Genomic DNA, 24,522 nt, shown 5'->3' on the forward strand with positions numbered 1-24,522 from the left:
CAGCTTTCAAATGTCAACCATTTCAGCACAGGTACTATATATCACTAAAATGTTAGTCAATTATCAGCATAGTTGGTGTCATTAAGTCTGACCGTTAACTTTGTGGAAATATTTAGCTATGCTCACAGACAAAAGATTGTCTATTTTAAACCTCAAACTCAAAGGTAGAGATTACTCAAATAGCGACGAGGCAATATTGGTTATTTTCTTTGACTACAATAGTTTACTAACAATAGGTTCTGTGTTCTTATCTTGTGTGCCACCACTCTAGATGTATTTTACAAACTATTTTTGTTAAACAGTCACATCTTTCTGGCTGCTGAATGTTTTGTAATGGTAAAACTACTTGGCATGATTACTAGTTGGCTCCCGAATGGCGCAGCGGTCTAAGGCACGGCATCTCAGTGGTAGAGGCGTCACTACAGACCCTGGTTCTATCCCAGGCTGTATCACAGCCGGGGTAGGCCATCATTGTAAAATAAGAATTTGTTCTTAACTGACTTGCCTAGTTAAATAAAGGTTAAAATACTAAAACCTTATGGACATGGCTGTCCTTGTTTTCAAATGTTGTAGCTCTGTGAGAGCCAGTGGTGGCTGACTGGTCTGACCTGGTAGGCACGAATGAGGGATTGGACAGCCAGGTGATCCTCCACCAGCTTCTCCACGTTGGGCTGAGCCCCCGCCAAAGACTGGGCTTGAGGGAGACCGGCCAGGCTCAGAGGGCTCTGGTGGGCCATGCCTGGGGGAGCACCTGCATTGGCATTGCGGAAGAAAACGTCCCAAGACTGCAAGCAAGAAAAAATAAAAGAGAAATAAGAATTGGGATTAATGAACATTGGTATGAAAGGAGATAGCCAACAAATCCATCTATGACAAATTTACATTTTATAAGAAGGTATAGCTTCATGACGTTTAGCAATGCTAGAAATATTAAATAAAAGTAACCTTATGTTACAGTTTCCATTTTCCCTTTGTGATGAAAACAACCTGTGTGATTAGTCTTATGCCATTCAAAACAATGGATGGCAAATTCCAACATTGCTGTCAGAGCTGTTCTCCAACTGATTTGGTCATTCTAAAAAATGTCTATCTAGTCTCATATTAAGCAGCCAACTGCTTCCTTGGGGAAAATCTACTTCAATGTTTTATGGTAAACTGACAAAACTAGTAAGGCCCTCACTTATTCCACAATATGAAAACCAAAACACAATGCCATTCTCTGGGATTAGTTTTTTTTTTTTAAATTTAAGTAATTGACTTCATACCAAAGGGATACTTGAAACTAACGCTAGTCACAAGATCCTTCATAGTAAACCTATATTTACATTTTAGAGATGCAGGAACAGCAGTCCCAGCACCTGAATTACCACCCACCTGGTCAAAGATTGATACCAGTGCGATTAATGGTCAGCTGTGGCTGAAGTGTAGTGAAGTGAGAGCATATCAGGCGGAAAGATTCCCTTGGGGAATCGTATAGGGTTAGCGTCACAACCTCGGCTTCATTCAAGATCCTACACAAATTTCCTCTCAAGTGGCTTGAGTTTAAGAAAACATGATGAGCTGGAACCATGTAAGGGCTTTACAAGCTGTGCATGAATCAAACTGAATTAGAGTTTTGAAGTTGGAGTCAAGAAAGTGGGTGTTGGTGACATCACACACATTTGCCTACTTTGTGTTGATACATTTACGCTACCTAAGAGTAAAGAGAGCCAAGAGCTGCGACCCAAATGACACCTTCTTCCCTATAGACTGCAATACTTTGATCAGGGCCCATAAGGGGATAGCGTGCCATTTGGAACACACACGATATTCATCTTCCTCAGACAATAGGCCAACTGACCACCCGCTATGCCCAATTCTAGTACATCGGTAAAACAATTGGCAGGTTTTTTTTTCTGCGTAGAAAAGTATTGGCGGGCAGCCTAAGTGTTTTTCGGGCCACCTATGTTCCCCCCCCAAAAAATGCAGGTTTTTTTTTGGGGGGGGGGGGACCTTTTCAGTGAAAACTCAAGACAAATCAGATAAAGGGTGTAGAAATGATAATGAAATAATAAATAACATATTTTAGAACCAACAATAACCAAAATAAAAGTTAATCAGGGAGAATCTATAATTCCAAAACTATGCATTCAAGGATACATTTTCTTTCATGGCATGAGCCCCCAACTATACATTTCTCTCTCAGCCCCATGGCTTGAATTTCACTTTAACCAACTGTCCTTTGGACAAGTAGGACAGATTTTTTTTTTACTAGTCCAAAAGCTCAAGTCACTTGCCCCCCCCCCCTCCACACAGCCTACAAGCCATTTTAAAAAGTCTAATAAATCCATGTATTATAGCCTACACCTTCACAATAAATCCATTATTTGTTTTAGACAGGTCTAAAGAAGCATGATATGAAGAATATGTAGTCTATTTCAGAAGAAAAGAATAGCATACTCTGAGTTGTCCTGATGTGGCTATGCCAAACGGCTGTGGGCTACACTTGTTCATTTAGCAGACAAGAATTTCTTATAATTCCGTGGCATTATTTTATAGTATGAAGAATACAATTGAACAAAGATTTGAGGGAGTGTGCGGTATTGAGCGGTTAACAAAGAAATAGGTACTCCCATTTGAGTTATTAATGTAACTTTAGTTCTACAAACATTTTGCTTTACGTTTTGATTTTTAATACATTGTAAGGCTGCATGATGAGACTAATGATGATTTCAAAAAAGTAGCTTGAAAGGCATGAGCGCTGCTTAGTTTTTTGCGCAGGCTGTACACACTCCAATAGTCTCTCATTCACAATTTGACAGGCACTTGACAAGGCCTCACATTTCACGGCGGCATCCCCATTGTGGATGTAATGCACCCTAAAAAAAATCCATGCCTTTTGCGGCCGGAATGCTGCGTTGTGCTCTTCTGCCTGTGTGAACTGCGCAATCCGAAGCGTCTCCGTCACGTGATTGGATCTTTCTCACAGGCGACATACAAGAGAAGACAGACATCAGGAATGCAACTACGCTCGTCCTTATCCAATTCCGAGGAGCATATTGAAGATATTGGAAGAACTGTCCACATTTACGTTTCGTCAACCAACATGAGGAGTAGTCCTAATGATCAGCAAAAGCACTAGCCTGTCACTCTACTATCCCCCATAGTAAAAATGTTGACCTATTATATTCTTTGCGATAAATAAATATTCCAAACATAGTCTAGTTATGGGATGCGATAGATCCCAAATGAATACAACATTTTTTTATGCAATGTGGCTGACAACAGATCAGAACGTTTAGCTTAAAATATTGATAAACTATGAGGCTATTTCTTCACATTATAAGCGCAGCAATGCGCACATGGTAGTGGGCTATACGCGCGAATGTTCCATTTGAAGAAACTATCATTTCGAAAACAAAACGTGTATTCTTTCAGTGAAATACAGAACCATTACGTATTTTATCGAACGGGTGGCAACCCTAAGTCTAAATATTGCTGTTACATTGCACAACCTTCAATGTTGTCATAATTACGTAAAATTCAGGCAAATTAATTACGGTCTTTGTAAGGAAGAAACACAGTTCGTAACGAGCCAGGCGACCCAAACTGCTGCATATATCCTGACTCTGCTTGCACTGGAACGCAAGAGAAGTGACACAATTTCCCTAGTTAAATGTTGCCTGCTAACATGAATTTCTTTTAACTAAATATGCAGGTTTAAAAAAAATATACTTGTGTATTGATTTTAAGAAAGGCATTGATGTTCATGGTTAGGTACATTGGTGCTTTTTTCACGAATGCACTTTTGTTAAATCATCGCCCGTTTGGCGAAGTAGGCTGTGATTCGATGTTAAATTAACAGGCACCGCATTGATTATTTGCAACGCAGGACAAGCTAGTTAAACTAGTAATATCATAAACCATGTGTAGTTAACTAGTGATTATGTTAAGATGTATTGTTTTTTTATATTAAGTTTAATACTAGCTAGCAACTTAACTTGGCTCCTTGCTGCACTCGCGTAACAGGTAGTCAGCCTGCCATGCAGTCTCCTCGTGGATTGCAATGTAATCGCCGTCCAAAAATGGCGATTACCATTTGTTATGAAAACGGCCATGCTGATTAATCTGTCGACCTCCCCTTGTAAAGCGTATTAATGTGCTTCATCAACCTCTACAGGATTGGTGGGTCCCCTTCGGGACGGTTGAGCTAACGTAGGCGATTAGCATGAGGTTGTAAGTAACAAGAACATTTCCCAGAACATATCTGATATTGGCAGAAAGCTTAAATTCTTGTTAATCTAACTGCACTGTCCAATTTACAATTGCTATTACAGTGAAATAATACCATGCTATTGTTTGAGGAGAGTGCACAGTTATGAACTTACATGTATTAATGAACCAATAAGGCACATTTGGATAGTCTTGATACAATATTTTGAAAAGAAATGCAATGGTTCATTGGATCAGTCTAAAACTTTGCACATACACTGCTGCCATCTAGTGGCCAAAATCTAAATTTACCCTGGGCTGGAATAATACATTATTGCCTTTCTCTTGCACTTCTAAGATGGTAGAATTTTTTTATTTTAAATAATGCTTTTTCTTTGCATTCTTTTACCAGATCTAATGTGTTATATTCTCCTTCATTAATTTCACATTTCCACAAACTTCAAAGTGTTTCCTTTCAAATGGTATCAAGAATATGCATATCCATGCTTCCGGTCCTGAGCTACAGGCATGTAGATTTGGGTATGTCATTTTAGACAAATTTTTTAAAAAAGGGTCCGATCCTTAAGATGTTTTAGGAAGTTATTTGGCCTGTTTAGTTGTGATACAACCCTTATTAAAAGATAGACCTGTGGGCTAGGCTACATGAGGTGTGAGATTAGGATGCAAAAAAGTTGCAAAAAAAAGGCATTGTTTCTTATGCTGGGCATTATTCACAAGTGATAGGCTAATAGTCACCCATCAGACTATTCTTGATTTAATCTGGTCTTTACATATATTATTTAGTGTATGTGTGACATTTGTTTCGATTTATAATGGACCATTATCATGCACCTGTCTCGAAACAGGGACAGCAGGGAAAAAAATACATGTCATTAATGCACTTAAATAGCGGATGGAGGACGCTTTTCCCCGTGGTTTCATGCCAGGTAGGTAGGCAGGCTATACTCCTGTTGTAAATTTTAACAATGTGCTTAATATTAGGAACGTTGAGAAATAAATACAGTAGGCCTAGCCTATAGAAAGCTGATGGGATCCTTGTCTTTTTATTAGCGGCCATCACTCTGTTTTTTTAGCCTATAAAAATGTTGCGCAACATGAGCTCATGGGCTCTCATTAAGTGCGATTCAATTTTCAAATACATTTGCATTGATGGCAGAGTGGTAAGAGTGCTGAGTACCAGGCAGTTAGCAAGTTTGGTAGGCTACTAATGACCAGCATCAGAGCTTGGAGAAGCCTAATTACCGTCATGTGGAATTTGACTGCCTTCATGACTCGTGACCACAGGTGTGGCAGTAATACGGTCACTGCAACAGCCCGAGTAACATCACTGTATGATGCATGGAACCACTTGACAAAATAAAATGCATTCATGTTTATTTTACCATAGAGAAATCAAACAAAAATGTAGGCTACACTTTGCATATTCGAGCCCGTCTCAAAATACAATACTGCTCCTTTAAGGCTCTCCTGGAAGATGGCTGGCCACCCCTTCGTAGACTATAAAATATTGCAACATTACAATTATCAAATAGTTTTTATGTCTTTATAAAATAATTCCCTACAGTGCTTGAAATTTAGAGCATCCCATCATCCCTGGGACAATAAAAATATGTCTGTTCAAAAACAGATTTCTGGGACAGTTCACCGCACATAAAAAATAAAAAAGCAATGAGACTGATGAAACCGATCAGACCGTTTAGCGTCACATTTGGATAAGGTTCTATTTCTTCATATTAAAAGCTCAACAATGCACACATGGCTGTAGGCTACGTGCAAATGTTCTAAAATGTAATTAGCGGTGAAAACACTTTTAAAGGTGTACCGCATACTTGAGCAGTTTCATGTGACAGCGATGAAAATATCCCATTTCAAATTAAGAAAGGGAGAACTAAAAATGCATCAACTAGCATTGGGCTAGCCTACTAATATGACTAGGATATGGTCACGTTAACGTAGGATTTAGCATTTATTTCACCATGCAGAAATTGAAAAGCAAAAAAAATTATTGTTTTATTAATGCAGATCTAAAATACTTATTGTAAATTCTGCTCGGCTTCAGTCATGGTGGCGCAAAATCACGAACGTAAAACGACAAATTTTGTGCTTCAGTTGCACTTCTCTACTCTGACAAAATATCTGATGTGTAAGCAACTTTTCTCCTGTAAAAAGCAAAAATGCAAGATTTACTTCAAGCAGAACCTTAGAAAGAATGTAGCCAACTACATTTCCTATGATAAGCCTTAGTTTCACACAGTTGCATACCCCTTATCACAAAAAAAAAAAACACGACTTTCAATGTGAAACGTTTTAAATGTAGATTTTTGGGAAACCAAATGAAAGCCAAAAACACTGGTTTCAAAAGTATATTAAGTGTTTATAAAAATGTTTTCCCTCAACATTTCTATGGTTGCATTATGGCTAAGACATGCTTCATAAAAATGACAAAATGTCCAGGTTTTAAACAATTAAGTTTCAGGTTTACTAGTTTAAAATGCTGACCGCCTACGCTAAGATTCAAGGTGGGAGATGTGTGGTGCACAACAGGCACTTTCCTTCACACTCCGTTCTTGTGACCATTTGATCTGAACGAATCGTGCCTCGATTATATCGACACAATCAAGCCTTTAGAAGTTAATGTTCAGTATCCTTCATTATATTTGTCAAACATGAATGACATTTGTCCTATAGGTATATAATTAAAAACCTAACTAAAGTTTGGCAACATTTTCTGGTGCCTCCATCTCAGCATCAGTTTGGACATGAGGCTGTAACCAATATGCATATTACCTAGGCTGCACTGACATGTTGGCTTTTTTCATGTACATGGAAAATAGATGTGAAAATGATTGATGTAAAATGTTCGATCGTGATTTTGAAGTGATTTTCTTTACTTGTCCATTCGGACAACTTAAATCTACAGCGCATTCAAAGAATTCAGACCCATTGACTTTTTCCATACTTTGTTGTTACAGCCTTATTCTAAAATGGATTACATGTAATTATTTCCTCAACCAATCTACACACAATACACCCCATAATGACAAAGTGAAAATAGGTTATACATTGTTGCAAATAATAATAATAAATAAATAAATAAATAAATAAATAAATATATATATATATATATATATATATATATATATATATATATATATATATATATATATATATATATATATATTTATTTATATTTTGTATGTTTGCCCACTGACAAAGAAATTATCAGTCTATAATTTTAATGTTAGGTTTATTTGAACAGTGAGAGACAGAATAACAACAAAAATATCCAGAAAAACACATGTCAAAAATATTATAAATTGATTTGCATTTTAAATGAGGGAAATAAGTATTTGACCCCCTCTCAATCAGAAAGATTTCTGGCTCCCAGGTGTCTTTTATACAGGTAACGAGCTGAGATTAGGAGCACACTCTTAAAGGGAGTGCTCCTAATCTCAGATTGTTACCTGCATAAAAGACACCTGTCCACAGAAGCAATCAATCAATCAGATTCCAAACTCTCCACCATGGCCAAGACCAAAGAGCTCTCCAAGGATGTCAGGGACAAGATTGTAAACCTACACAAGGCTGGAATGGGCTACAAGACATGTCTGTTTGCAAACATTAAGAAAAATACTAATACTCCTCGAGTTAATAAAGCCGCATACAAACATGGTCTCTGAGTAAGGCAGATCCAAAATGCATGCGTTTCAGCTTAGCTCAGTGCTTTCTGTGGTGGAGTGACAGGCAGCAAAAGCACAGAGTGTAGGCTTTGGTAATCTTCTCTAGTTGCGTAGTGATTGAATCAATCAGTGTTCTTACTCAATGGCAAGGGCGGAAATCCCGGGGGGGACACGACCCCCCCATCCTGGGAAAAATATGATTTGTCCCCCCCAATATATCACTGAAACATAACTATGTAATTTAAATAATATTAATAATACGCAATGAAAGCAATTGTGCTGATTATAGACACGTAATAGCGCGTTTTTAAGTTTCAAAAGATTGCAACCCCCCCACCCTTTGCCTCACAATGGTTTGATCCACTGCCAGTTCCTTAGCTTGCTACGTAACTGACGTGAGGTTAATCCAGTCAATCGCGCACACACACTAGCTGAATATGCAGAGCTAGCGTGCAAATATTAACTATTAAGCTAGCTAGTACCTATTCCATTTATGTGGCGTCGTCAAAGATGGAATTAGCATGCAGATGATGTAAGTTAGTGCTTCAAAGTCCCTGTGATAAGGTTAGCGATAAACTGAAATCCAAACTGAACAGAACTACACTCTCTTCTACCATTGTCTTAAATATATTTAATGGTCTCGTTGCAAAAGCTAAATTGTCGCAAGGGAACTTTTATTTATTTATTTTATTTCACCTTTATTTAACCCGGGTAGCAAAGATTATAGCAAACACCACTGAAACTGAATTGGTGCTCTCTAGCTTTGCAAATTCAGCTATTGATGGAAGCCAGCCAATATGAAACAAACCATTAAGATTACAAAAGGTTGCAGCATATGTTGTGTAAATGGTGAACTCATACAGCTGTCAACTCTAATCATTTTAATCCGTTTCACATTTGCTAGCTACCTTTTAGATCGAAGCCCAAATAGAATGATTGAATATGATAGAAGCCCATCTCCTACTGTAAATAACCTACACACTGTGTGTGTAGCCAGCCAGGTAGAAAAATGGCAGAAAAATAAAAGACGGACATCAGAGTATTTTTCAATACACCAAAACGCATAGTAAGAACCCTAGTAATATCTCAAAGACTAGTTGATAAAATGTTCATAAGAAAGAAATGAAATTCTAATGGAAATGTTTCACAATGATGTCATTAGGCAGAGCAGGCAACAGATGGCACACAGACAGCAGAGTTGGGGACAGCTATGCAGGGACAGACTGGCAGAGACAGGGAGTCTCAGGTAAGTTTGTTGAGTCTTTGTTTGGCAACATTATGAAAGGTTCTAAATTTTTTTGACTTGTAAAATAGGAACATAATTGGAAAATGCCATGGATACCCCCACTCTCAACTTAAACTGGTGAGTGATCTAAGATTTGTTAAAGGTAATGGTATTGCTGTTGTGATTAGTTGTGTAGTTTTGGGTACCGGTAGTTAGGAGTACAGCAAACACCTTATTTCTTTGGTTCCTCAATATACATTTACCATATTACAATGTAGGCTATGTGTTACAGCACTACTTTTGGTGTCCCCCTCAGGAATTGCTCTTGAGAAAATTTCATGAAATTGTCCCCTCCAAAGTTGATATCAGATTTTCGCCAATGCTCAAGGGGACACTACATCACCACATAATCTATAGGAAGAGCTAGGCAGTTCTAGCCCCCTTGTCTGCTGCCAAAGATTTATATTAGAAGTGCCCATCCAAGAAGGCTCAAGGTCTTTGGCCACAGATTAAATTGTCAAATCATGTTGTATCTACCGTTGCTTTGATAGGACTGATGTCAAAGTAGGTCAACCTCATACTTTTAAAATCTTAGTTAGCAAGCTAGCTAGACAAGCAGTCATGAATCGCATCAACAATTTACTAGCAAATCCTTATCATATGAAGAGAATTATAGACCGAATGTATAGGTGCTCCTCGGCCATAAACTGCAAGCATTGAAAAACAATCACTATTTTGCTTCCCCTGCCGGCTATTCAGTGGGGAGGGTGTGTGGTCCAAGTCTGGGTTTAAGGATTTAAAACTTCTGTCTGAAAGGGTATCTTTTCCAAGCTTAAAACCAACATTCACACAACACCATGGGCCATAAAATGTTGAATACATTGGCCATGCTATCAATCCAGCATGACTTCTGCCACGTTAAAAACAACTGGGACCTCAGAAAAGAAAGTACGTTTTGAACTGTCTTCCAACTCGGAATTCCAAGTCCGGAACTTGGGTCTCTTTCTAGAACTCTGACTTTCCGACCTGAAGATCACTGACATCATGATTCAACATCTTTCCCCCCCCGCTGCGCCACCTTCCTGTTCAAGTGAACACAGCAAAACAGTGAGTACAAAAATAGGCCTGTGTCTTGTATGCTTCTGCATAAATTATGTGATATGCCAGGAAGATATGTATACTGTAGCTAAGAAAGTAGTACTGTGTGTATGTTCTGTAGTAAGCTGTTAGTAGCCCATTTGTCTTACCCTAAGAATTTGACCCCTCTCCCCCTTAGAACTTAGCCTACTGTTCTGACTTGGTGGTGCACATGTAGCCTTCAGTAAGTTTTAGAGAAATGTCATCTAATATTATAAAGGCTTTCATTGTCTGCTTATACGCCCCCATTATTTAGCCTACGTTTCACTGTCCATTTCAAAAGTGCTAAACAAATAGGCTTATCGTCCGTCTTAGCTCGCTCATTAAGGTCTTAATTGAAATTACGGCTTACCTTTAGTATCCACTCATCGTTCTCTTATGCCATAGTTTGCACATCTCAATTGTAAAATTGCTTATTTAGGTCTCAGTATTAGGCAATGTTGGAATGATGCATTTCACTGTTTTGCATACTTTGTGTATTATTTTTACCTTTATTTAACTAGGCAAGTCAGTTAAGAACAAATTCTTATTTTCAATGATGGCCTAGGAACACTGGGTTAACTGCCTTGTTCAGGGGCTGAACGACAGATTTGTACCTTGTCAGCTCGGGGAGTCGAACTTGCAACCTTTCGGTTACTAGCCCAAAGCTCTAACCACTAGGCTACCCTGCCGCCCCATGATTAGCTCATGTGCTTCTCTCCACGAGGGAATAGTAAAATGTTGTTGGGTCTGTAACCATGTTTACCAGTGAAAGTTCAGTAATAGACTTATGTAACTCCAGTTGATATTGCGAGAGTATTAGCAATTTCTGAGTGTAGTTATAAGCAAGGAGTTTCCCGTTCTTGAGAGGTCCACACCCCCTTCCCAAGCCGTCATATCGACATAGCACACTAGGGACATTTGTCATTGTTAGTAACCAATATCTGTTTGTTATGTAATTGTGTGTGATTATTTAGTTAGTAAATAAATAATTAAGCCAATGTATATGGCTGATTCATTATGGAAACTAGGGTTCATGCAGATATCTGAATGTCGTAAAATTCTTGGTTGAGACTGATAGAAGGTAAAGAATAATTAATGACTGATCGATGACTGAAATGCAAGAGATCTTAGATCTAAGAGTTCATTCGGAAGACGTAACTCTTTAAATAAACTTAATCCGTGGTGCCCCAGGTTATTAATGAGTTAATTGTTGCATGATTTAATTCAATCATATAGTCAATTAAACATTAGGTAATCGATTTGATAAAATAGCATGTCATCACATTAAGGATACTAAAGACACGACCCAACATAAGCCTAATAAAATACTTCAAAACGGTAGGCTAACCGCATCTCGGTCTCTCACTGTGTGGTGACTTAAGAACTGTACAGTCATGGCCAAAAGTTGAGAATGACAAATATTATTTTTCACAAAGTCTGCTGCCTCAGTTTGTATGATGGCAATTTGCAAATAATCCAGAATGTTATGAAGAGTGATCAGATGAATTACAATTAATTGCAAAGTCCCTCTTGGCCATGCAAATGAACTGAATCCCCAAAAAACATTTCCACTGCATTTCAGCCCTGCCACAAAAGGACCAGCTGACATAATGTCAGTGATTCTCTCGTTAACACAGGTGTGAGTGTTGACGAGGACAAGGCTGGAGATCACTCCGTCATGCTGATTGAGTTTGAATAACAGACTGGAAGCTTCAAAAGGAGGGCGGTGCTTGGAATCATTGTTCCTCTCTGTCAACCATGGTTACCTGCAAGGAAACACGTGCCGTCATCATTGCTTTGCACAAAAAGGGCTTCACAGGAAATGATATTGCTGCCAGTAAGATTGCACGTAAATCAACCATTTATCGGATCTTCACAAACTTCAAGGAGAGCGGTTCAATTGTTGTGAAGAAGGCTTCAGGGCGCCCAAGAAAGTCCAGCAAGCGGCAGGGCCGTCTCCTAAAGTTGATTCAGCTGCGGGATCGGGGCACCACCAGTACAGAGCTTGCTAAGGAATGGCAGCAGGCAGGTGTGAGTGCATCTGCACGCACAGTGATGCGAAGACTTTTGGAGGATGGCCTGGTGTCAAGAAGGGCAACAAAGAACCCACTTCTCTCCAGGAAAAATATCAGGGACAGACTAATATTCAGGTACAGGGATTGGACTGCTGAGGACTGGGGTAAAGTCATTTTCTCTGATGAATCCCCTTTCAGATTGTTTGGAGCATCCGGAAAGAAGCTTGTCCGGAGAAGACAAGGTGAGCGCTACCATCAGTCCTGTGTTATGCCAACAGTAAAGCATCCTGAGACCATTCATGTGTGGGGTTGCTTCTCAGCCAAGGGAGTGGGCTCACTCACAATTTTGCCTAAGAACACAGCCATGAATAAAGAATGGTACCAACAACATCCTCCGAGAGCAACTTCTCCCAACAATCCAGGAACAGTTTGGTGACGAACAATGCCTTTTCCAGCATGGAGCACCTTGCCTTAAGGCAAAAGTGATAACTAAGTGGCTCAGGGAACAAAACGTTGATATTTTGGGTCCATAGTCAGGAAACTCCCCAGACCTTAATTCCATTGAGAACTTGTGGTCAATCCTCAAGAGGCGGATGGACAAACAAAAACCCACAAACTCCAAGCATTGATTATGCAAGAACGGGCTGCCATCAGTCAGGATGTGGCCCAGAAGTTAATTGACAGCATGCCAGGGCAGATTGCAGAGGTCTTGAAAATGAAGGGTCAACACTGCAAATATTGACTCTTTGCATCAACTTCATGTAATTTATGAAATGCTTGTAATTATACTTCAGTATTCCATAGTAACATCTGACAAAAATATCTAAAAGACACTGATATGCTGACCAAACCGGACACGTCACGTGCGCGAGCGTTGCAAAATAAATTTAGAATGTTATTCAATTATTGCGACAACGAGCGTCTCCTTTGCCAAGGGCTAAAATAGAAGTCATTCCTATTTCTGACACAGATCGCGCTGCAAGTCCTGCCTCTCCCATCTCATTGGTTTATAGAAGCAGGTACACACGTGCCATCTCCTCATTGGTTATACCTATGTGGGTGATTGAAAGACGAACTGTTTTGCCGGTTGTCGTGGTAATACTATGAAAGTTTAGATGCCAATCACCATATAAGTTCAAAGATGAAAAAGCCTGGAAGGAGGAGAGATGACTAGAAACGGTTGGGTTGACCGTTTTATGTGTGGATTAATTGTCGGAGTAGAGGACCTTGTGCATTTCAGGTAAAACAACAACTCAATGTTTATATCCAAGGACAAATTAGCTAGCATGTGCAAGCTACCTAGCAAAATTGCCATACATGTTTAATGCTTTTCGACCTGTCCCCAAATTAATGTAATTGGTTAGGAGTTTGTTTTGATATTTTAATCTGCGTGTCGATCGCGTTTGGTGTCGGGGGACAAAATACATTTATGCACGATGGCACACGAGCGCAGCCAGTTTGGGTTCCGTGAGAGGCAGCAGACTTTGTGAAAATTAATATTTGGGTCATTGTCAAAACTTTTGGCCATGACTGTACAGTTAAGGCCTCAACAGCTTATCTGAACTAACATCTCTGAATTTCTGTCGGTGTTCATTTTTAAAGTGCTGAACAAAGGCCTATCTTGTCGCAGATCGTTTGCTTGCACTTGCTTATACTTAGAGCAGTGTTAAATTGTATAATATCAAACAAATTTACTGAACATAAATGTAATGTGTGTGTGTGTGTATGGTTCAAAAGTCATGCCGGCATTCGTTATTATTGAAGGAGAATGCAGTTCTTATCGAGTTACACAAATCCAAAAGGAGTAAGTAAAAAAAAAAACATTTATTTAAGCAAAATCAGCCATGGTTTTTAAAAAGAGAGTAAATGAGGCTGAATGAACTTTGATGCCAGACAAGGCTCCGCTGATAGCCTGATGTAGCGGTGGTAAGGATTCACTCCATGGGGCTGATAAAAAAGCTCTGCTGCTCCAGGCTCTAAAAGACTACAACTGGTGTGGGGCGTCTGTGGCCCCTTCCCTCCCCAAGGCAGGATTTTTTGAATGGGGGCGGACACTAACAATCTTTTGGGCAAAACTGAACAGACAACAGCTTCAAGTGATTCCTCTCATCAACACAAATTTGATGAAGCAAAAAAAAAAAATACATGTTTGACATTCAACCATACATGGTTCAACTAGAATAGAGGATCCAAAACCATGCATTTTATTTAGCGAGAAGCTCAGCTGATGCCAGTACCAAGAGGGCAAATATGGTGGCTAGTTTAGTAAATTATTTTTCCTGCAAGCCACCTAACTTTAGTTTATCTATTGAAACCCATATTGTGTATCGCTGGCTAGCATGTTACAGTGGGGGGAAATCAAATAATTGTTCTGTTTGCTAACTTAGCTAAGTCAGCTAAACAACTACAGGTAGCCCTATGACTAAAATAGAAGAGGTTTACAAATTGGAGATCTACTGTATCGCTATTGTAAAACCTATTTTTAGTTGTAGAGAAGACTACAAAATAGCAAGCTATAACGTTACAGACACCTAAAGCTAGGTTTACCAGCAAACATTAGCCAACTCCAGTCATGCTAACTTGTTACTATGAGCCAGGCCTCCGGTTTGTAACTTTATAGCAAATATGCATATCATCAAATGTAAATAGTTTTACTAGCTAGCTATGTAACATAATTGACATGGGTTGACAATGGTTATGCCCATGGATGCATTCAAAAATCACAAAATTATAGGCATGACGCAAGATAGGATTCCAAACAGATGTAAATAACAATTATTGACAATGCAGCAAGCAAAGTTTTGTAGCTAAAAGTGAGTGAGGAGAAACAATACAACAATTTAACTGTTGTAAATCTCAAACTGATAAATTGATACTACTATAAAAAATATGCCTGTTAAACATGGCTGTAGCTAGATACTGACTACCTACTTACCTAGGTACGGTTGTAGGGTCTCGTCACTGTGCAAAGTTTCAGGGTTATGCCATATTTCTTTCTATTAGGCTACATATTGTTCTAAATGTAATCCCTGTGCCTACATATGTTCAACTTGTCTACTCTAATGTTGTTATGCTTGCAGTCTTACAGACTACAACGTGTGGTGACTGGGATTCTTTCTGGAGTGGATTCTTGGAGAGAAACATAATTCCTTTGCCTGCATGTGTCATTGTAGCAGAACTGTATCCCGTGAACTGTATCCCTCTCGATGGACTGGACATGCTGGACTTCAAGCAGATGATGACTCGAGAGGAGCTGAATGGCACCTTGATCATGACAACACTCCAACAGCTTTACAAGTGTTGCCTGAACTTAATGTGTTTCTTTGGAATAGCAATTTCATCATGACCACCTCTCCCCATCATCTGCTGATCAACAGTTATCTTAGCTACAGCTGTGATTTAACACCAGATGTGATTTAACCAAAGATTTTTGGTATCCATTACTGGCGATGTGGTTATCATCCTCGGCGTAGACTGACGGATTACTTCATGGAGCAACAAAAAAAGCATGTTAATAATTGAGCATTTTCTAAATTCAAATGGACCCCCTGCAACTGGACACAGACATCTAGACTCCAGTTTCCTCTAATCGAGGACAACGACTGCATCGCCAAGCTAAGGATGGTAGAAAATTCTCTGCGTTACACCAAACAGAGCCTTTCCTGTATTTTTTGAGTCATTAAATATTATACACTCCTGTATTTTAGATTGACAAATCAACATTTGGATATATCTGAAACCAACTTCTGGTTGATGCTACAGAGCCCTGTACAGTTCACATAAATATATTGTGTGAATCCATAAAGGCAGGCACATTTTGAGGTTTGATCGAAAATATCCATATTTATTTTATGGTCCTTTATCCAGCTTCGGTAAACTGGCAATGGTGTTTGGCATGGTGGGCTGTGGAAGCAGAGTGCTTAGGGGAATGGTCATGTCCCGTCTGTGGTGTACAGCCAGCTGGATAAGACTGCCGGAAGTGGTGTAGGGCTCGTAGATCTTAACCACAAACTGTTTGGACCTCTCCCAGAAGATTCGCTGGTAATGCACGTCCCCTGGAAAGACATGTTTGTGTTGGTACCGTTTTACACTTTCTGTGGAAGGGACGTAGGGCAACACACCATTGTTGGTAAATGTGTCAACCGATTGGGACCTAAGTGTTTAGAGAGACTAGTGTATTGTTTAGGGACAATGAGGGACATTGGCAGCTGCTTTTGAGAGGAAAGATCATTCAACAAAGTGAATGGGCTGGGGGGCTGCAGAAGGTGTGAAAAGTCTTAGTAGTGCAGTTCTTAAACAGTATGTATTTGTATTTATTAAGGATCCCATTAGCTCCTGCCAAGGCAGCAGCTACTCTTCCTGGGATCCAGCAACATTATGGCAGTTGAATGCATTGTTGTGTATGGTAGATTGAGGAGAAATGGCACCTTTCAATCGTTCTCATTCACAACAATAGTGTCTAAGTACAACCACAACCCCCTTCTTCACCTCAAAGACCTGTAAACCTCCCCCTGCCCAATGACTTTGACAGATCCTTCTTTTCAATAGTAGCAGGGGATTTTTGTAGACGTGCCTTTGTATTGTGTTTTGAGAATATACATATATTTTTTCTTTTATTTAACTAGGCAAGTCAGTTAAGAACAAATACTTATTTACATTGACGGCCTAGCCCGGCCAAACCCTAAACCGTTCGATGCAGGGCCAATTGTGCGCCGTCCTATGGGACTCCCAATCATGGCTGGTTGTGATACAACCTGGAATTGAACCAGGGTCTGTTGTGACGCCCCTACCACTGTGATGCAGTGCCTTAGACCGCTGCGCCACTCGGGAGCCCCCAGAGAGAAGAATGAAGTGGTTGTAGTCTTGACAGTGTCCCTTGCAAATTTTTGTCTCACAACCTTGTGCTCCCTAACCGCAAGGTGTGTACCCTCAGACTCAATTACACAAAATGCTGCCGCTTTGGGGCATTTTTCAGCAGGGCCCGTGGAAGGACTCCAGATAACCTGAGTTTTACAAAGTGAAAAGATCAAAAGAGAAAAGGGGCAGACTAAATTGGGCTGGAAGGTACGCTGTGGTCTCAAGCTACATCTAACTAGCTGTAACCCCACAACACAAACCCATGCAAAAGCTTCCCAATTCATGCTTATGCCATGCTTACTGTAATTGAGCCATCTTAGTCGTCAATTTGTAAATATTTTTGCCCATTTACCTTCCCCTTGTGCAGAGCAAGGGGTTGGAAACACATGCTGGTGGAATCAAATTATGTACCACCTACAAGAAAAAACAATTTAAATCTAATTGTATTGATCTCCATTAAATTGTCTCTTAGCACACCTAACATGGACATTTCAATATTATCAGGTAGTTAGCATCACTACATTAGCAGAAAGATTGCTAGCCAGCTAAGAACCAACTTACCACCCATAGCCATTTATCATTACTACCAACACACCGAGAGCGAGTTAGCTATTTCGACAAATCAATTTTTTAGTAACAGAGCGTTTTCCATACAAGTGTGGAATAGATGGCTACCAGATTGAGTTACTCTTTTTTTCTAACGTTAGCTAGCTAATGTTAGTCCCAAAAGTAGAATAAACAGACAAACATGTTTACTCTGCAGTAGGTACCTAGCTAGCTACCAGTCTAGAAGTGACGACCATGGCATGCCCCGAAAATGATTTTCAGTGCGTATTCAAAAGATATCTAGCTATAAGATTTAGCTGATGGCTTTCAGGACTGTAACGTTAGCTAGCTAATTTACCTCGTCCAGCTAACGTTATGTTACCTCTACTGTAATTGAAAATTTCCGTTTTGAAGGGAGAAAACAAATGCATCGCATCACTTCTCAGGTCTCGTTGAAATGGATTCCCCATCTGTTCAGCCTGAAAATACTTCTGATAATCTTTGGTCACCATAAGCATCATTCTTGATAGCTGAAAAACCACTGGCAGCATTGGGGTAAATCACTGGTAGGTAGAACGGTAACTCATTTTTGCGCTTATTTGTAATTAGCACAGCCAGAAGGAACAAATGTTGTGTCAAGATGCAGTGCGGCTTGGCAGGGACGTGTTTCGGGGGACGCACAGCTCTCGACCTTCGCCTCTCCCTAGTCCGCACGGGAGCTGCAGCGACGGGACAAGACGAACTACCAATTGGATATCACGAAATTGGTGAGAAAAAGGGGGTAAAATAAGTTACAAAACGAAAACGTATAAAATGCCTAGAGAAGTTCTGAGATTATTGCGTGTTGGCTGTTTTAAGTAAACAATGTCGTTTCTACGAATGCTGGACTTTGTGGTTCACTATGAGCAGACGCATACACAGGAAGTCGAAACTTCCCGATTCTAGCAGTGAAATGAAGATGCGCTCGTTCCAGCTTAGGGTTTGGATAAAGTAGATGTTAATGACAAAAACGTAATGTTCCTAATTTAGTAGGGACTAAACGCCGTGGCAGAGCCAGGGTAAAATTCACCTTTAACTAATTTCCTGCATGGTGATGTCACCATGGAACGCCAAAACTTCATTCCATCGAAGTAGGCTGAAATTTCCAGTATTCCATTTTCCAGTATTATTCCAACCTCAGTGTGAAAATATATTTTAAAAAAAACATGAAGTTCACTTTGACTGCACTGGGCCTTTAACTTCTTTGGGGTAGAGGGCAGTATTCTCACGTCCGGATGAAACGCGTGCCCAGAGTAAACTGCCTGCTACTCAGGCCCAGAATCTAGGATATGCATATTATTAGTAGATTTGGATAGAAAACACTGACGTTTCTAAAACTGTTTGAATGATGTCTGAGTATAACAGAACTCATATGGCAGGCAAAAACCTGAGAAAAATCCAACCAGGAAGTGGGAAATCTGAGGTTGTAGGTTTTCAAGTGATTGCCTATCCAATATACATTGTAAATTTGGTCAGATTGCACTTCCTAAGGCTTCCACTAGATGTCAACAGTCTTTAGAACATTGTTCCAGGCTTCTATTGTGAAAGGGGAGCGAATAAGACCAGTCACAGTAACTGCTTCAGCTGAAAGCCTTTAGTTGTTGATCGCGCGAGCTCCGTTCCCTTTCCTTTCTGAAGACAAAGGAATTGTCCGGTTGGAATATTATTGAAGATTTATGATAAAAACATCCTAAAGATTGATTCTATACATCATTTGACATGTTTCTACAAACTGTAATGGAATTTTTTTGAGTTTGTCTGGACTTAGTGCCCGCGCCTTGTGCATTTGGAAGTGAACTAAACGCGAACAAAAAGGAGGTATTTGGACATAAAGATGAACTTTATCGAACAAAACAAACATTTATTGTGGAACTGGGATTCCTGGGATTGCATTCCGATGAAGATCAAAGGTAAGTGAATATTTATAACACTATTTCTGACTTCTGTTGACTCCACAACATGGCGGTTATCTGTATGGCTTGTTTTGGTGGCTGAGCGCTGTACTCAGATTATCGCATGGTGTGCTTTCACTAAAGTTTTATTGAAATCTGACACAGCGGTTACATTAAGGAGAAGTTTATCTATAATCCTATGCATAACACTTGTATCTTTCATCAAAGTTTATGATGAGTATTTCTGCAAATTGATGTGGCTCTCTGCAAAATCACCGGATGTTTTGTAGGCAAAACATTACTGAACATAACGCGCCAATCTAAACAGATTTTTGGATATAAATATGAACTTTATTGAACAAAACATACAGGTATTGTGTAACATGAAGTCCTATGAGTGCCATCTGATGAAGATCAAAGGTTAGTGATTAATTTTCAATATTTCTGGTTTTTGTGACTCCTCTATTTGGCTGGAAAATGGCTATATGTTTTTTTGTGACTAGGCGCTGATCTAACATAATCGTATGGTATGCTTTCGCCGTAAAGCCTTTTTGAAATCAGTCACTGTGGCTGGGTTAACAAGAAGTTTATCTTTAAAATGGTGTATAATACTTGTATGTTTGAGGAATTTTAATTATGACATTTCAGTTGTTTTGAATTTGGCGCCCTGCAATTTCACTGGCTGTTGTCGATATCCCAGAGGTTTTAACAAAACATTAAAAACCTGTGTAATACAGATGTGGAATGGGCACATTTAGGAATGTAGCCTACAAATATTTTGTTGCTTGGTATTGCAAGCAGTTTTTAAAATGAACAAAAAAAATAATTACCTCTGTGACCCGATTCAGGAAACTAGGCATATGTCGCAAGTCATGACTTCACAGGAGAGCTGTTTGAAAGTAAAACATATTTTATCAAAATGTGTTTTTTGGCAGAAATGCCTTCTCGAACATGTGAACCTTAATATCAAACTTGTATGCCATCTGTACATACGAATAAAATTGTTAAATTAAGAGCCTAGCTGGTTTAGCCACAGAAAAAGTGAGCAAAAAAAGTGCTCAACCTTCCCGCAAGCCATGATTGGCTGGACATGCCGAGAGATAAGTTTGGATTGGTCTGCCACGTAGCATCCAGTCTATTGGAGCTGGTCAGTATGTTTAGGTAATCGTGTCAAACGCAGCTTTAAAAAAATAAAAAATCTGCATAGTAGAACTGCATAAACCTAATGTCAAGTTAAAGTGTACTGTTACCTAGCTAAGGTTAGCTGGCTGGCTAGCTAGCTAACGTTATGTGTATGCTCTCCACTTTCTGGAGAACCGAGTTTTGAAAGTGGAATTCGAGTATGATAGCTTAAGGACATGGAAAAAACAACAGTCTGGATAACATCGTAAAACTAAGGCAACCATGCATGGCATCACAGGAGAGGCGTCCAACCATGATGTATACTGGTAAGATTCAGATATTTAGATGTTTCTAATTTTGAAAGAAAGTGGTTTAATTTCAAGTGTACTGTTAACAAATTAACATTAGCTGGCTGGGTCGCTAGCTAACGTTATGTGTATGATCTTATGCTTTGCATCTCAGACACATTTGCTTAACTAGTTATAGCCATAGAACCTGGTTGGTTAGCTAACTGCATTCATGCAGGGTAGTAACGTCATGAGTTGTGATTATGGTCCATTGTTTAGCTAGCTGGCTACATATCTTAACAAAAGACTCCACCCTAATTTTGACAAAGTATTTTCATTTCAAGTTAAAGTGTACTGTTAGCTAGCTAATGTTGGCTGGCTGGCTTGCTAACTAACATCATGCGTTGGGATTCATTGTTTACCTAGCTAGCTATCTAACTAAATTTCTTAACAAAAGACTCGTCTTAGTGTGCCAGAGTGCAGAATAACTGATGCCTTTTTGAAAGCTCAACACCCGTTGAATATGTCTGATGACAGTGAACTTCCTCAACAAAGCGTAATTAAATTGCTGCCAACAGCACAGTTACAGTCACCAATGCTCTGGATAACATGAAAAAAGCCTAACCTGCTCTGCTAGGGCGAGTAAAACGGTCAGAGTGGGGTGTTCTCTCATTATGTGTCTGGAAGTAGCTAGCCAATGTTAGCTTAGGTGCTTGACTGTAGTTGTGACGTCAGAGCTTTCAAAACAACCCTACTTATTGGCCAGAGCGTCCAGTGTGCACTCTGAACGCGAAACCACAGATAAAGTGAGTAATGTTCAGTTAGCTGTTCTATCAGATGTCTGGAAGAAGCTGGCAAGTTTGTACAGAAGAGTGGGATCAACCCTCAAAGAGATGGGTGTGGCTAAGGCTAAAGAGGGTGTGAACAATGCTGAATGGGTGTAGACAAAGGGCTCTCCTCTCCAATAGTAGTACCAAAACATTGAAAGACGGTTCTCTCAATAACGAGTTGATCAACTTTCAAAGCACAATAACTTTCCCATTGTTTCCTCAAATGCAGTGTATGATAACCATTTTGTAGCTCTGAGTTTCTGCTTTTATCCAATGTAAAAAACTGAAATTCAAATGTTGCTACATAAGACCGAATCCAGGTGGTGAGTCACATATGCTGGGCTAATTATTGTCGATGTGTTATTAACAAAGCTGCATCTGCCCATGAATTTCACACTGCGAAAGAACCGCCCCAGACAGAAAGTGCAGGAACATCTCACTCTATAGGAGCTAGATGCCCATAGAGCACCCCACTCCTCCGGGGGTAAAGGGCCTTACCTTATGAACACTCTTGGGGTCCTCTAGCCATGAATAGTACATCTCCTCCACATAATTGGAGCTTGTTCCATTGAGGAAAGGCTCGGCAGCCACAGGTGCGGTGTAGCACCTAAATGGCTGAAAAGTCCTTGGTACGGCCGCACGCCTCTGCTGTGAAAAGTTCTGAGCAGTCTGAGAGGCTGTCAGCGGCCGCAGCCGGGCAGCACAAGTCCTTAAGCGGTGCATCGCAGTCCTTTAGCACACAACTCGCCTGTCTCTCCAAACAATCACAGAGTGGGATGGACACTCCTTTCACTTCAACCAAACTGCAGTCAAATGATCCACAGGAAAACTTTATCCAGAGAGCCTGTGGTTTTCACTTGTCAGCGGTGTTTGTTTCCTAACCTGCAAAAGATTGAGAGGTTGTGTGATTATATAGGCAATGTGTAATGAGTTAAGAGTGAAAGGGACAGCCTGATTATTTAAAAAAAAACAGGGCAAAGCAAACCTTGTCACAGCCAGCACCTGCATATACAAAGAGTAATGAAAACTGTCAATATTAAATTGCATTATTGGTTTTAAGGGCATGAAAGTACTATTTAATGAGTGTCATCACTGATCCTCCAGGGATGTGAATACTGCATGCAATGTTGAACTATGTTACGTTTGCTTTACTGGTCAAAGAGATGACTGAGCGCTCTGGTTAATGCGAGTGTTGGCAATGTTAGTCTAGTATGTGTTGTGTAGCATCAGAATCTTCATTACTCATGACAACATACACAGGTTGGCCTCAACTATGCCGGTGCAGCTGTATGTGAACTGTTGGGCATTTGCAATAATACATGGCCAATTTAAGCAGTGAGTTGTGTAAAAATAGTAATGTGTGGGTGGGCTGTGAAGGACACAGGGATTCTTATGTTTATCTGATAGCTAAGGTGTGTTATTCTAGACAGACATGTTTGTCTTGTCATTAGCAGGATAAATTGATGTAAGGGTAATCAGTCAGGGGAAAATACAGGAACCTGCTCGCATGAGTGACAAGCTAGCCAAAGTTAGCTGCATGCTTAGCTAGCTAGCTAGCTAGCTAGCTAGCTACTTCTTGACAAGTTAGACATCATGCTAGCTAGTATAGAAATAGCTGGCGAGAACATGTTATCTGTAAACAAAAAAAGGTAGTTTAGAATCCATTTTAACAATATGTGGTCTTCCTGTATCTACAAGAACATGTATCCCTTCCTGAAGCTACACCTATGTTTTGAGCGTATCCATACTTGTAACCTAACATAGCAGGACCACCGTGAAGCAGGCAAGAATAACTAAGTACTTCCGGGTCATGGATTTTTGGAATCCTTCAGAATAAAATTCTTGATCTGTGTACTTTGTAAATTAATAAGTAGGGTGAAAATTATGGAAAATGTGCACAATTATCGATATATTTTAAACTAGTTAAAATAAAGAATAATTTAAAATATGATAAGCGATAAATATTTTTAAAAGTGATTTTTTTGGTGTGAAAATTGTGCATATAGGCTGTGACTTAAATATAATTAAATACTAATTCAACGAAAAATGACTTGTTAGTGCCTTTGAATTCATTTTTAGAAACAAGTTTTGCCAGTCTGTGGCTTCAGGCTGAAGCGATGGTGCCTGGAGAGCCGGCCAGCAGCGGATAATATCCTCTCTACACTTGCAGAGCCACTGACTGGGGATGCTAAACACCCTTTTGGCCAGTCTTGCCAGGCTGGGCAAAGATGAAGTTCATTTTTCTATATGTAGGCCTAAAAAAGGTTTTTAGGCAAAATAACCCAATCAAAACAGAAATCTCCTTGAACGTGGGAATACGCCAGGCCTAATGGGGCAAAATCAATTATGGCCTATTGTATAGATAATAGAACAAAACGTTTTTTTTTATATATATATATATATATATATATAAATTCGTTGCTACAATGACAGTTATCTATCTACCCACCTCATTTATTTTAGCATGTGCAGGTAGTAAGTACACCATCATACTTTTGGGATAAGTGTCTTTACAGATCCCACAATGATTCTTTAGTTGTGGACACTCTTGCTCTTTGTCCTCAACTTTGTAAGGTCACCTTGATTTAGCACCTGTGTGTTTTATCAGTTTCTTTATGAAAATATTTAGCGAACTCCATGACTGTAGCTAAAGCAATCTAATTCCACCAGCCTGCGTTTCCAACCCCTAGCTCTGCAC

The 24,522-nt window shown here is 39.6% G+C and overlaps 1 protein-coding gene across 4 annotated transcripts in view; it reads right to left on the bottom strand.

The window, feature by feature from the left end:
- Positions 1-24,522, bottom strand: part of ogdha (oxoglutarate dehydrogenase a) — a 79,501-nt gene that overhangs the window by 44,786 nt on the left and 10,193 nt on the right. For all 4 annotated transcript variants that reach the window (XM_029722283.1, XM_029722281.1, XM_029722284.1 and 1 more), the window contains exons 2-3: positions 22,323-22,706; positions 609-785 (exon numbers count right to left, since the gene is read on the bottom strand). In XM_029722283.1, the coding sequence (XP_029578143.1) occupies positions 609-785; positions 22,323-22,547 (402 nt within the window). In that variant the 5' untranslated portion in view covers positions 22,548-22,706. The remainder of the gene's footprint in view (positions 1-608; positions 786-22,322; positions 22,707-24,522) is intronic.

Source organism: Salmo trutta, chromosome 29 (assembly GCF_901001165.1).
Source record: "Salmo trutta chromosome 29, fSalTru1.1, whole genome shotgun sequence".
Classification (NCBI taxonomy): Eukaryota; Metazoa; Chordata; class Actinopteri; order Salmoniformes; family Salmonidae; genus Salmo; species Salmo trutta.